The sequence below is a fragment of the Corylus avellana genome, chromosome ca4 (genome assembly GCF_901000735.1).
Source record: "Corylus avellana chromosome ca4, CavTom2PMs-1.0".
Classification (NCBI taxonomy): domain Eukaryota; kingdom Viridiplantae; phylum Streptophyta; class Magnoliopsida; order Fagales; family Betulaceae; genus Corylus; species Corylus avellana.
Window position 1 is genome coordinate 13904995 of NC_081544.1, and position 15841 is coordinate 13920835.

The following is a 15841-nucleotide window of genomic DNA, read 5'->3' on the forward strand; positions in this document are numbered from 1 at the left end:
ATTTGCCACAATCCCCGACAATGGTGCCAAAAACTTGTTGTTACAAATATCTACCTAAATTAATAGGCAAATAATTTTATGTTTTACTGCAAGTGGACGAGGTCAACATAGTAGAATAGGTTTAAAACAAAAATAAATTAAAGAAAAAAAAAACAAAATCGGAAATTGAAAATTAAAATAATACAACTAAAGGAAATTAATTCTAAACAAAATTTGCCACAATCCCCGGCAATGGTGCCAAAAACTTGTTGTTACAAATATCTACCTAAATTCATAGGCAAATAATTGTATATTTTACCTGCAAGTGCACGAGGTCAACATAGTAGTATAGGGTGCAAGTACGGGGTCATTCCCACGAGGATTGCTAATTTTGCTTAAAATTAATTCCAAAAGTAAAACAAAACAAAGATTGAATTTTTTTGATTTGATGGTAATAAAAAGGTAGAGCTTTGATATCCACCACTAATTATATTTAGATAATATGTCAATATGCCAATGTTTTGATCATGTTATGTATATTTAATGTTTGTCAATCTAAGGGCATGGGTGTATACTCTTTAAGCTATAGATTTTCCTAAGCAACGAGTTAGGCATGAGTGTGTACTTTAGCTCTTTTCTTTTTTAAAGGATTTAGCATGAGTGTATACTAAGTTGTTCTTTAAGAAAGCATATATTTTGTGGAAATCGACAAACACATGAGGCATAGGGCATGGGTGTATACTCCCCGTTCCCCATGTTGATTAACCCAAGAACCCGGTGTGGATTACTTTTGTTACTTATGTTGATCAGGCACACACATATGAGGAATTCATGAAAGCAGACATTAGTCAAGTTAAATATCACAACATGATCATCACAATTGCACCAATATTGAATATTAACTAAACATAACTAGGGCTTCAATCTAGCCTTACTAAATAAATTAGTTACACATAATAAAAGAAAAAGGAAAAGGTAAAGAAAGAACCGAAAGGTAGCCTCCAATTCCTCTCCCAAAGTTGTGTCTTTTTCAGCTTAATTATTCTCTAGGTTTAGAGGTCTATTTATAGGGCTTTAGAAGTCCTTGTTACATTAGTAAACCTAGGAAATTCATAGGGTTTTACTCATATAACAAGTGGGAGTTGGAAAACCCTAATATGGAAATACTAGCAGTCTAGCCGCACTCTTGATGTGTCACCTGCGCATGGGTGCGATCGATCGCAACCCGTGTGCGCTCGATCACACATGGCTTGTCTTCTCTGGTATTGCCCTCGATCGCAAGGAACCTACGACCGATCGCACTGTTAAGGGATCCAACTTTTTCCATTTTCTCTCTTTGAGCCCAAATTTTTCAGATTTACTTCATTTTTCTTCCAAAAGCCTACAAAAACAAGGAAAACACAAAAAGGAACTAAAATGGCATGAATTAACTAAAACTAAAGGATTAAAACATGTAAGTTAAGAGCTAAAAATATGAATATTTTAGCACTTTACAACACACATAAGAACAAAAATATATTTAGTATCACAATATTACCATGTATAAAAGTAAATAGGAAGTCCTTTAACTACCTTCTCCACAACTTTTTGTTTGCCTTTGCCTTTGGTCACTTTAAGTGTTTTGGAACCAATACTTTGTGACTGCACACACAACATCAAAAACTAGTTGAGTATCATGTATAACCGCGAACTATAAATATTATAAAACATATCATTATTAAACATGATATATATGTATAAGAAACTTACAATTGGTGTTCCCGACTTCTTGCTGTTAGATGCTTCACTTCTATTTGTTGGACATGACCTTTTATTGTGTCCAAGGCCATTACACTTCCCACATTTCATCTGTGCTCATATTTCCTCATCCGATATGGATTTCTCGGGTCTCTGCTCTCATCGGGAGCCATTCTCCTTAGCTTCTTTGGCCTACCCAGGGCAATTCTTTCTCTTGGAGGCTCCAATTTATCATGACTTGTTTTGATCCACTGTTCCTCACTAGGCATTGGGTATATGACAGGAGCATATGCCTTCTTGTACACCTTTATAGTAAAGCACTCATCAATATAATCTTCAAGTTCCCCACAATCATAAAGTAAAGCAGCCACTGCATGGGGACATGGGATTCCAGTAATTTCCCACAGCCTACAACCACACTTCCTTCTACCAAGGTCTACCACATACTATTTATTATCCGGACAAATAACTTCAAACATCAAATCACTAGCATGCTGTGCAATGCAATCCACTGCTTCTAACGCAATTTCTTCCTACTTTGCAACAATTTTGGGGGTTAACTTCCCAGTCAACTTCTCTATCCCTTCCCTCTTAGCTTGATATTTCCTCATCAGCTTCTTCTTTATCATCTCCAACATGGTCAAGATGGGCTTCTCACGAGCCTTCAGAATGTATGAGTTGAAACACTCACAGATGTTGCTGACTAGAAGGTCGCACTTTGAGTAGTCACTAAACCATACCCTAGACCATGTACTAGGGTCAATCTTACTCAAATATTCATATTTGTCTTCATTCATCTTCTTCAACTCTTCCATATGATCATTGAATTCATATTATGTGTATGAAGACGTTGTAGACCACAATTGTTCCTTCAGTGCCAACCCTCGATGCCCCTCAATGTCTCTAAAGTTGGCATTTAAATGCCTAACACATATCCTGTGATCAACCATTGGCATAACAACCTCAAAACCTGATATTAGACCCTGCAAAATAAAATAATTTTATGTTACCAAAACATTAGTCAAACAAATTGCATGAATATTTAAAATGTGAAAAAAAAAAATGTTACCTTCTGTCGATATGAAATGAATGTAGGCCTAGCATGCTTGGCATGGGTACCAAAATTAGACTCAAGGGTTTCAAGGAACCAAATCCAGCTATCTTTTACCTCGTCTTCAACAACTGCACAGGCAATTGGGTACATGTTGTTGTTTCTATCCCTTCCAACTGCAGAAAAGAGTTGGCCCTTGAGTGGTCCTTTTAGGAAGCACCCATCTACCCCAATGATCAGCCTGCAACCCTCTAAAAAGCCTTTCTTCATGGCTGCCAAAGAAACATACAGTCTTCCAAATTTTGGAGGCAAATTTGGGTTTAGTCTGTCAACTTTCATCACAACGCAGCTTCCACTGTTAGTATACCTCAAGGTTTCACAATAGTTCCACAACCTCCCATATTGGTCCTCAAGATTCCCATACAATTTTTGTTTGGCCTTCCTCCTAGATCTGTACATCATACTTGGGTTGACATCAACACCCCATTTCTCCTTCACTTCATGTTGGATTACATCCAACGGCATGTTGAGCTGAACCCTAAACTTCTCAATTAGCTTATGTGCTATCCAAGAGGAGTTGACTATGGTGTTTCGGTATTTTCGACCACAGATGTGTTTAGACTGTACTGATCTTACCTGAAATGATTCTTCATCAGGCATCTTTCTTGCATACACCCTGTAATTACATTTGGCATCCCTCCATACCGCTACGCACCTCATTGTTTCATTTTTCTTAAATTTGACATCCTTTCCCCTCTTCACATTGTACACCCTCACAACTTCCCTAAACGTTTTAATATTTGGGAATTTCATCTAAAGTTTAATGGTTGGATCCCCTAGATCCATAGCATGAAAGTCTAATGTGTGTATAGATTGTGTTTCACAATCTTCATCACTGATGACTGGTGACTCAAGTATATCACTCCTACCCATTTCGGAGTTGTCATCATCATCATCATCGTCGCTGTCACAAGATGTCTTGAAATTACGGCTACTGTTATCCCCTTCACCTTGGTTAACACCAGCATCTCCCTCATCATTACCATGATGATCACTTCTATCATCATCACCCTCTCCCTCATCATTATCATCTTCATTACATCTATCATCATCACCCTCTTCAACACCTCTTTCATCCCTATCCTGTTCCTCTTCTTGACACTCAGCTACATTGGTCCTATTTGGTTTTGTATTTGATGGTCTAGCCCCACTATTAATGTCATCAGGATCTACATCAAAAAGATCTTCATCATCACTAATCCTATCATGCCACCAAGGGTCATTACGGTCAACCCTCCCTCCATCCTCATCTTCATCCTCTTCCTCACAATCTTCTTCATCAACTACACCCTCCCCGAAAGAAACAACAAATAAGTGAACTACGCTATGACCAGTGTGAGATGCAACCATAAATAGTACATTATGGTCAGATGTAATCAAATGCAAACCATTGACTAGAGTTTTAGCAGATTCTTGAAAAAAATATTAAATCCCCTGAGTTGTACCCATAGTGTTGACATATGGCTTCCAATTCAAAGTATGACAATTCATCAGGGTCAACACTCTCTATATGGTCTGCCACATCACCCCCCACATACTCACATCCAAGTGTCCCGTTGAATCTACCACCATGGTGGACCTCAAACACTAATCTTGAATTGGCCATCCTACAAAGTGAAATAAAGATTTTTAGTGAATAATTTTATTCAATTGGCCATCCTAAACTAATAATTTTATTGAATGAAATTAATTTTTTCGAATTGTTGGAGATTCTCATTTTGCATAAGAGGCCCCCCTTTGGCATTATTTGCATTTCGGATAGTTTCATAGAGAAGAAGGCTGTGAACCCTAAACTTACTTCAAGCAATTTACCATCTATTTTAGACAAATCCATAATCTCAGTTTAAACCTTAATTTCATTTGAAAAAAAAAAAAAAAACCCTAAGATTGTCCGAATGACCCACCTAGTGGGTGCATGCTAGCAACAAACGTGAATAATGGACTATTTAATAAATAAACAATTGACAATAACCCCAAAACCAATATTAAAAAAAAAAAAAAAAGAAGTGGGTATGCGGTTGAGTGAAAATAACTGAAGATTAATTTGGTTTTGGCGGTCAATGTTTTTGATTGGTTTGCAACAAAAAAGGGAAGAAGAAATTGGTCAACCTTAATTTTCGATCCTTAATCTCTTGAAAATTAAACTAGTCTATGGCCCTCATTTTATCTGGTACGTATACTAGAAACACAACACATTCATCTCGTATGTAGTACTAGAAAACACAACACATGATATCATGATTCATGGACCAAAACAAATATATTTAGGCAAACAAAATGTTAATTCCAAGTGGGAATTGCAACTTTCCAAGTCCATATCACTGCCTAACTGGCGCATTTAGCCAAACACCAATACGCTTTTAACTTTATATTCCAACTAAAATCCAAGATGTGGTTGCTTACATTTGTCTCTCTTCCAACTTCCAAGCATGCATATATATATATATGTGTGTGTGTGTGTGTGTGTGTGTGTGTGTGCATCTCTTGAAAGGAAAGTTCGATTCACAAAAAAGAATTGACATGGCCTATTGGGTTTTTCAGAAATAGGGCTTTAAAATCATCAAATAGGAAGAAGAAAAACAAGGAGATATATATACCCAAAACTAACGTGCCAAAGAATTATAAATTCCATGGAAAATTGGTGGAAGACGGAAATTCATATGAAGACAGAGGTAATACTCGAATGGCATTATAGATACTTTTATTATAATCTAATGTCATAATTATAATGCTAAAATTATGTTACAGTAAACTCCAAGATGGAAAGCGCATTATCATAAATCTATTTCAGTAGCTAAATAAAACAAACTTTACTGTAGGCAATTGTAATGTACATGACAAGTTATCGAAAATTCAATATCCAAAGAATAGAACTTAAAAACTATTGCTTCAATTCATTACAATGACCCTAAACCATCAACCCAAAATATTCAATAAACAATTGACAATAACCCCAAAACTAATATTCCCCCCAAACCCGCAATTTTACAAAAAAGCCTAAACCCTAAAGTAGATGGTTGAAAATTAATTGTAAAATTGGGGCACACCAACAAGAACCCTAAACCCAAAATATTCAATAAACAATTGACAATAACCCCAAAACCAATATTCCCCCAAAACCCCAAATTTTACAAAAAACCCTAAACCCTAAAGTAGATGGTCGAAAATTAATTGTAAAATTGGGGCATACCGACAAGAACCCTAAACCCAAAATATTCAATAAACAATTGACAATAACCCCAAAACCAATATTCCCCCCAAAACCCCCAATTTTACAAAAAATCCTAAAGTAGATGGTTGAAAATTAATTGTAAAATTGGGGCATACCTAGATAGAAAGCAAAATTTATGGGAACAAGTAGTTTGCTGTCCCCTTTCTCCACGCAATAGGACAACGAACAAGGGACCACGAACTGGGGGACCACAAACAAGTTCATCGAAACTATCGGCTTGCTATTGTTGTGATGTATCGTGTGGGTGGGGTAAAAAGAAAAGGAGACCACGAACAACACAACTGTGGGTACTCACGATTTGCTGCTTGAATAAATGAGGGGACCACGTTTTGGAACTTTCTTCTTCTTCTCGTGCTTTAGTTGTGTAGTGTGTGGGTGTTGGAGTGAAAAGGATGGTGAGTAGTGCATGCGTGCGTGCGTGTGTGGGTGGGGTTCAAAAGGGGAGGGTAATCACATAATAAAGCCATTAGGTTAGATTGAGGGCAAAATTGGAAGATAATGGGTTAATAAGTCACGTGAGAAGCACGTGGGGCGAGTTCCATCCATTTAGATGGAAAAATTTAACGGAGGGTTTAAATTGAACATTTTTGAAACTTCAGGGGGGTACATTGCCAATTTTTGAACTTTGAAGTCAAAATTGAAAAACTCCTGAAACTTCAAAGGGGTAAACTACATTTTCCCCAAAGAACATTTGACAGTAAGCACGAACTAGAATGTACCCCCGATGTGTCAGGTGGAGATGAAATCCTGACAGAGTTAGAATGGATGGTATTTGTGGATGAGTGCCCTGGTAAGTCAAAGACCGCTGCTAAAGCACATACAGATGGTAAGAAACAAAAAAAACAAAAAAAAAAATTCTTTAGGTTGCTGTACTGGAAATATAATTTATTGCGGCACAACCTTGATGTCATGCACATAGAGAAAAATGTGATAGACAACTTACTTGGCACAATACTAGACATTAAAGGGAAAATGAAGGACAACCTTGAAGCCTGTCAAGACTTGCAAGAAATGGGATTGAGACCTACACTTCATCCGTTCACGGGCGAGGATGGGAAAACCTATATGCCCCTAGCTTGCCACACAATGTCCAATGAAGATAAAACTAGTTTCCTAAAAGTGCTTCGAAATGTAAGGGTGCCAGACAGATATGCCTCGAACATTTTTTGATGTGTACGACTTAAGGAATTGACGATATCGGGTTGGAAGAGTCATGACAGTCACATACTGATACAACAGCTTCTCCCGATTGCATTGCGTGGATCACTACCAAGTAACGTGGTTAGACCTGTGGTTGAGATGTCTGCATTCTTCAGGGGCATATGTTCAACGACATTGACATAAGAGGATATGAACCGACTTGAGGCTGACGTCTGTATTACTCTGTGCAAGATGGAACATGTACTCTCCCCCCCCCCCCCAATTTTTTCACTAACATGGTTCACGTTGTCGTACATCTTGCCCGTGAATGCCGACTCGGTGGATCGGTACAGTATAGGTGGATGTTTTTGGAAGAGAGGTAAAATTTCACGTACATCATTATTTTTTGCCCTATATTTATTTAAAAACAAATACTAAATGCAATGATTGACTGATTTTGATATGTAGGAGCCTTGGGGGGTTCAAATCTAATGTGCATAATAAAGCGGCTTCTAAGGGCTGCATTGCGGAGGGCTACATAGCAAATGAGTTGGTGATATTCTGCTCGATATATTTAGATAACGTACCGACATTTCACAATTGGCCGCAAAGAAACCCGGATGGATGTAAAAGGATGGGAACACGAGTCAACCTCGACCGACTCACATTGACACAGATTCACCGTTATATTATGTTTAACTCAGACGAGTTCCTTTAATTGTGAAGTATCTGCATGTACATTCATCTTACACCCTTAGTTGTTAATTATAATTAATGGATTTAATATCAAATTGTAGGATGCACAGGGATACAATTAGGCAAGCATCCAATAGGGGGCAAACGATGGATGATCAATTGGAAATCCAACATTTTGAGCAATTTTGCTATTGGTATTGTGACTACATAAGACTAATTTCATGTATGCCTAGTAAATTCCAAAATATTTCCTTCTCATTCTTATTCCCTAACCACACTAACTACACTTCATCATTGTATATGACTCGCAGGTCGATTGTTCGGACGATCGACACAGGAAGGAAATGAGTGACAAACTAATAATGCATTGTAGAAGGCTGATGATCCCAGCAGTTCAATATAACAAATATGTGGTAAAAGGTAAGTTATTTCACACTATTGCACATGGTGTGGGAAAGAGGTCTCAGGACAGTGGCATATGCGTGCCAACTGTTGATGGCAAAACATGCTACAAGAAGCTAACCCAAATACTTGAGGTGGAGTATTACGAGAGGACGAAGTATGTTATGTTCAAGTGTGATTGGGTGGACAATACAAGGGACAGCTGATAAGCGTTGAATGTTGCACATTCAAGCCCCTTAATTTGCATATGTTAATTTCTTAGCATTGTTATTTGTTTGATTTTGTTTTGTTTTCGTGTTTTCAGGTGTTTAATAAAGATACAAGAAAATCATTGATTTTGGGCTCAAAATGCATTTCAAGTAGTGTAGCATCACTGTAGCAGTACTATAGCGAATTCACTATAGTAGTTACTGTAGCACGTTACTGTAGCTACAATGCTCTAGAGCTCAGCTACAGTGCGCTTGAGCGCACATGGGCGGCAAAGACAAAAATGAGTCCGAAATTGAGAAGGAAAGTTTTTCTAGGTCTCCCAATCCGACTGGGAGACTGAATTACAATTTTTCTGGGATTCTTAGGGCTTCTAGGGTTCTCCTATTCCTTATAAATAGGCCTCTAAGCATTGAGAAAAAGACAGACCGCTTCCTAGAGCTAGAAATCAAAAAATTGTCTTGGAGATTAGAAGATCATGAGTGGCTAAACCTCTTCGTGGGGTGTTGATGTAACCCTATTCAAGTACAATGGTTTGACTGTATTTAATTTCTAGATTTTCAATTTATGCATGTTGATTGTATAACTATGAGAATTGCTACCTTTTGATTCTATTCTTAATTATTAAATGCAATTGTTCTTAAATTCCACAATCAATATTTGTGAAATTCTTCTCTTGTCTTAGAAAGTATTTTACTTTTATTGATCTCAAATCATTCTTGTTTTCTGTGATTATGAGGATGATGGTTATACAATGGGTTTAATTGATATATGATCAATAGGATTTGATAGGCCATGCCTAGGGCAGATGGATTGTACTACATCCTAGTTTAGTGTAATTTAGGTAGACAGTCTGTGCCAACCGAAGATGGGTTACACTTATTCATTGATTGTATGTATCCTGTTAAAGAATTTGATAATTTATACCTAGGGAAGATGGGTCGTACCACATCTTAGTGGTTAGGTGGACGATCTGTGCCAACCGAAGATAGATTATGCTTATTCTTTAATAAGGTAGTTTCTTGTTTATTTATAACATGCATAGAATAAATTTATGGGATTAATTATGATTAACCATTGTTGTGCGGATAGAGGTGAAGTCAATACCCTACACTCTCTCTTATTTTAAATCTCTTTTATTTTCATGCACTTTAAGTTTTTTTAAAAATCAAATCAATTCTCTTTTTAATTAAGTTAATTTTAATCTTTCGAATTTTGATAATAAAACCCCTGCAGTCCTTGAGGTTCGACACTCTCAATATAGCCCTATCCTACGGGATTCGTCCTATTGCGAGTATGGCCAAATGCTTGTCAACTTCAAAAACCTTGTCCATAGGGGAGAACTGATTAGTGATGAGCTATATGTGCTAATTTTTCAAGTAGAACAAGTTTTTTACATCGAAGATGAAAGGAACCCAGATTGGGCTTGCACTGTAAAGACTAAATCTAGAAATGTGTATGACATTGGTCAGGGTCAAGGGCCTCATGATGATCATGCCACCTACCACGAGAGTGAGCCACTCCTATTAAACAGTAATCACCATTACGATCGGCATGATTACTTCAAATACGTCCGACTCGACTTAGCACCAATTGAAGCGTATTTGATTCCATAAAATTTAAATATTGTACATTGATTGGTTTGTTGTTATTTATTTGTACATTGATTGTCAATTGTTCAATATATAATTGAGTGCATATTTCTTCCACCATACAAATAACTAATTGGGTGCGTGATGTATTTCGCAGGTTGATATGAATACTCAAGAGAAGACAAGAGCACGGAGGGCACAATCTTTAGAGAGGCAGATTACGGGTGAACATGGGTCGAGATCGTACGACCTTACTAACAATGAGATGCAAGAAGTTGCTATGCTGATGAGGCAGCAACCAGGGTATCGATTGGTACTTCCAGAGCATGTGGAAGGTTGGACCCCTGCGAGAAACGATTATATCTTCAACATTGAAGATATTCTCGGCTCTTCAAGTGACGTAGACCCGTCTTTCTATGACCCATCTCGTTCGACAGACCTTACCCAACTAGGGTATCGATATGAGCCTACACCTTGCGACTAGGGCGAATCCTCGCGTATGCCATCCCCGCCGATGTCATTGACCCAACTGGGTATATTGCTGCACGGCTATTTCGATCGGCCACCACACAGAAGTGCACATGTGGATGATAGTGAGGCACAGGCCGAGGATGACCTAGATGATGGGACAGGTGACGCGCACGGTTTGCAGTCCGATGACCCTGCTTGACGAGTATTGGGTGTTGACCAGGTTCAGACAATAGGTATGTATGTATGCTAGTATATACGTATATATTTATGCATATTCTACATGTAGGAAGTACTTAAATTCAAATAATATCGACAGTCATTTGTATGTTAAACATCAATGCAGATGTTGACGATAAATTTAAAGTATTGACCGTAACTGACTCGCACAAGTTGTCGGACATCCCCGACGGGAAAAAGATCGTACTAGAGTATAATGGCGTGTGGTAGCCCGTAGGATGAAGCGGAAGAAAATTTAGATGGATGACGAGCAAGATTGTCAAAAGTGGGGCTTTTGTCAAGATATCCGATGACTGGAAGAAGGTACCAGAAAATACGAAGGAGAATTTATAGGGCTCATTGATGGTATGTGTAGATTAGATGTTCTTAATTTATGTTATGTAGCATTTGTATTTCATTTTGTAAAATGATTATCTGATGTTGAAAATATAATGTAGGGTCCATAATTTCTCAATTTTTAACTAATGCAAAAGCACTTCTACATCTTGCCTGGGTCAGATATGGCTGCAATAAAAATGGATGTGTTCAAAGACATGGGCAAGAGGCTAAAGCTTTGGAGACACAAGTTAAAAGATAAACTCAATATTCAGCACGATGATACTCCTACGACAGTGAGAGCGAGGATGGGGCAAACCCTTGGAAAGTACAACCCAGTCGAAGTGGAAATATTGTTGGAGAAATGGCATGATCCTGATAATTAAGTAGGTCACGAGTTTAATTTTATTTGTGTAGTTTCAATAATTGTAATTGTTTGATGGCTCACATATTAATAACGTATATATGTTGTGTACGTAGGACTATGCTCAGCATATGAGAGACATACGAGCATTGAATAAAACATTGTAAAGGGTTTGATAGATTAGGAGGTATTTTTTAGGTATCCTCTGTATATGGAGGATTGGAGAAGATGATAATCGCTGAAAATACGTTGAAATAGATACTAAAAAAAGGGAGCTCTTCGAGAGGCTCAATCTCCTAGGTTACGATTCATCAGATAATTCCAAAGCATAAATCTCTTACCCAATGGCTTCCCCTAATATAGGCTCAATTATGTTAGAATATTCTTACAGAATTGCAGCTTTCTCGCCATACAGCTGGCCTCCCAAAACGCAACATAAACAAGCAAAACGCAACAATACAAGGAAATGCTAAATGCAAGAAAAAGATACATGTTGTTCACAATTACCTACCTAAATTAATAGGCAAATAATTGAATGTTTTACCCGCAAGTGCACGAGGTCAACATAGTAGTATAGGGTGCAAATACGGGGTCATTCCCACGAGGATTGCCGAATCTTGTCTTAAAATCAATTCTCAAAGTAAAATAAAGCAAGAGATTGGATTTAAATTGATAATGATGAAAAGGTAGGGCTTTGATATCCACCACTAATTATATTAAGCTAATATATCAGTATGCCAATGTTTTGATCATGTTATGTCTATCAACAGTTTGTCAACCTAAGGGCATGGGTGTATATTCCTTAAGCTATAGATTTTCCTAAGCAACGAGTTAGGCATGGGTGTATACTCTAACTCTTTTCTTTCCTAAAGGATTTAGCATGGTGTATACTAAGTTGTTCTCTAGGAAAGCATACATTATGTGGAAATCGGCAAACACATGAGGCCTAGGGCATGGGTGTATACTCCCGATTCCCCATGTTTATTAACCCAAAAACCCGGAGTGGATTACTTTTGTTACTTATGTTAAACCCAGGACTCGGTCATCCAAATTGATTCAACTAACTAGTCCATACCACATGCACATGTTGATCAGGCACATACATATAAGGAATTCATGAAACTAGGTATTAATCAAGTTAGATATCATAACAAGATCATCACAAAGGCGCCAATATTGAATATTAACAAAACATAACTAGGGCTTCAATCTAGCCCTACTAATTAAATTAGTTACACAGAAAGTTGATGTTAAACATCTTCATAAAATAAAAGAAAAGAAAGGAAAAGAATAAACCCGAAACTTGAACTTGAAGAGCTCCAATTCTTCTCCTTACAAGCATACCTATTCTAGAGGCTTAAGGATCTATTTATAGGTTTTAGAAGTCCTTGACAAACTAGTAAACCTAGGAATTTCGTGGGGTTTCAAAATCTACTACAATTGGGAGTTGGAAAACCCTAATATGGAAATATTAGCATTCTAGCCGCCATTTGATATGTCCTTTGCGCACGGGTGCGATCGATCCCAACCCGTGTGCGCTCGATCGCAGGTCTGCGATCGAGCCTCTTCTATTATGCGCTCGAGCGCTCGTGGCCTGCTTCATGCTTTGTCTTCTCTGGTACTGCGCTCGATCGCAGGGAACCTATGATCGATTTCAGTGTCAGGGGCTCCCATTTTTTCCATCTTCTCTCTTTGAGCCCAAATCTTCCAGATTTACTTCATTTTCTTCCAAAAGCCTGCAAAAGTATTTAAAACACAAAAAGGAATTAAAATGGCCTAATTAACTAAAACCAAATGATTAAAACATGTAAGTTAAGGGCTGAAAATATGAATATTTTAGCACTTAACACACCCCCAAACTTGCATATTGCTAGTCCCTTAGCAATACAAAACTAACAGCAAAAGTGAAAAGCAGAGAACAAAAAGATAAATCCATCTTTCGTGGGATGTACGATTGCATTTAGTATATGCAACACGCCTTTTAATCCTCTTGGAATTCCCTAGAGGACGAGTGAAGTCTCGTGAGGGTTTTCCAGAAATGTTACCCACAAACATTATGCACAGTTCATGTTATCCCAGAAATTAAAGTATCACTTCAAGATTATGATTTTCATTCATAAGCAAGCTTAAAAAGATGAACTCCATCTTCACAATGAATTGTAACCTCAAAGTGTAATTACTTACAAAGGACATACTAAATCATCACAAGTTTGAAATTTGTGTACAGTGAATTAGTACAAAATTATGAAGCTTCCAAATCTTTCCAACTGTAATGTCTCCATCTCTCAAAATTCATTGAAATTCCTATTAGAATAAACAACCATGGCATATTTCTTTTTCTCTTTTTTTTTTTTTGGGTCCCGTTGTGCAATGCTTGGTTCCTTTAAGCTTTCTAATTGACCCTTGTAGCAAGTGTTAAGTCAATGACTCCCAAACTAGATGGTTTTAGGGCATTAGGTGTAGAGACACCCCTAAGGACCTACTAACTCGAGTCAAAAAGGCTACAGAACCAAACTAACCATGACATTGATCAAATAAACATTTTTCACCTTTTGACGTGAACACTCAATGCTTTGAGGCAAGAGGTCCAGTTACTCAGTGAAAAGCCATCAATGATCATTTATTTCACTTCTTTTTTTTTTTCAACATACATGCCACAGTGTCATCTAATAAGTCATCAAATTTCATCCAAGATGCAGAAACACACATATCAGACCTCATGTCATACTTCACAAATTATGTGCTAATGTTCTTGTGTGATCAGATCAAACATGTGATTTTTCAACTGTACTCAACAAGTAACCAAACTAACAGATTCGCTCATCAGATCATGTGTTCAAAATTTTAAGCTCATTGATGAATTCAAGCCACAATTCTTTCAGATTAACTTAAAATTTTAGGGAAAACATGAACATGCATAATTTTTTTTTTTTTTTTTTTTTCAAATAAACAAACAACACACAAAACAAATAATATGAAATCGGGACAAAGTGTGTGTAAACAACATGTGTGCCCATACCCCCAAACTTAAATGACACATTGTCTCCAATGTGTCTAAGTAAAGGAAAGAGTGTACCTGGGAGATGGTCGACATGATCTTGGAAAGCAGGGCTCATAGCACACCCCCGAACTTGAAGTGAAGCACACTTGTCCCTACAAAATACGAAAACACACAAACAAGTAAAAAGAAACAAAACTAAAGATAAAAAAAATAAATAAAAAAAAAAAAAAACTTAAAACACATTTAAACAAAACAAAAGAAAAGGATAAACTATGGGGTGCCTCCCATGAGCACTAAGTTTTACGTCTTCAGCCAGACGGTGGTCCCTGCTCAGTACTGTCCAGAAGTAGATGCTCCAGATGGTGATGGTAAACGGTTAAGTATGGACCGCATCAATTCTTCGAAGGCAGCTAATCGTTGATCCATTAGTGCTTTATCTTCCCGAGCTTCCCTTATTTGATCAGCCAATTCTCTTCGAAGACCCGCCATCTCTTCACTAAGGGAACAATACTGTGCTGCTCAAAAAATGATCGGGGCCTCCTCCTCCTCTGCTGTTGCTGCTGGCTCAGCTGCCGGTTCATCTTCGGCCATTGGCTCGGCCTCACTCTCTTCTTCACCAGCTGCAGATGCTGGGGGTACCCGGGGCATATGGGAGCAGCTCTTGTTCCATTGAAGAATGCCAAATATTGGGGTAATAGTGACTGGCTAGTCAGCTGCGGTGCCCTTGATGCCCTTTTTCCAAAGAATATACGTGATTAGGTATGGGAAGGCAACCTCCATGAGTAAGTGGACTCCGCTCCTCCAATGTGTACTCCATTCCAGAATTTATGAATTTGGTTTCAAATAATGTCGGGAATGGAGTACCAGGCATCCTTGTGGAAGGTGTAGAGGGTCTGGAGAAATTGATCACGCCTCTGAGTTTTGTGTCCCAATGGGAAAGCATTGCGGTGCAGGATTGAGTCCACAAACCAAAGCCTTTGAGGTAACTTGGATCGGCTGCAGGCATTAGGGTGGGCATCGGCATATTTCCTTTGGCACATGTCCTCAATGATCTCCGCCACATAGTATCGGGGCAGTTGCTCAGCAAGATGTGCGGTTTCTGGAGGATGCTCATCATTGCATTGAAGAGCAGCGGCAATGTCGTCCCGTGTCACATCAACAACTTGGCCTTGCACCTTGGAAGAGAGAGCAGCCGGCTTGTCGCAATCATAAGATAAGCGGGCATAGAACTCGACCACTAGCTTTCAGTAGGCAGTGGAGGTGACCGGTTTGAACAGCTCTTGAGGCCCCTTCGCTTGAACTCGGCGACCGGCTATTAAGTCACCTCAAGATTTTGGAAGTCTTCGCGAACGGCGAA

General features: G+C 38.2%; 1 protein-coding gene across 1 annotated transcript; it reads right to left on the reverse strand.

Annotated features, from left to right (window-relative positions):
* Positions 1-2549: 2549 nt before the first annotated feature.
* LOC132178091 (uncharacterized) lies at positions 2550-3580 on the reverse strand. Its single transcript, XM_059590548.1, has 2 exons — positions 2786-3580; positions 2550-2699 (listed from the first exon to the last, which is right to left on the reverse strand). Exons 1-2 carry the CDS (start codon positions 3578-3580, stop codon positions 2550-2552), a joined length of 945 nt encoding a protein of 314 aa, XP_059446531.1.
* Between the last annotated feature and the right edge of the window lie 12261 nt (positions 3581-15841).

Bases quoted from the DNA above. Each gene is read 5' to 3' on its own strand.
- LOC132178091 (XM_059590548.1), bottom strand. From the start codon at position 3,580: ATGAAATTCCCAAATATTAAAACGTTTAGGGAAGTTGTGAGGGTGTAC. The intron at 2,700-2,785 runs GTAACATTTTTT...TTTATTTTGCAG, and splicing joins TCATTTCATATCGACAGAAG to GGTCTAATATCAGGTTTTGA.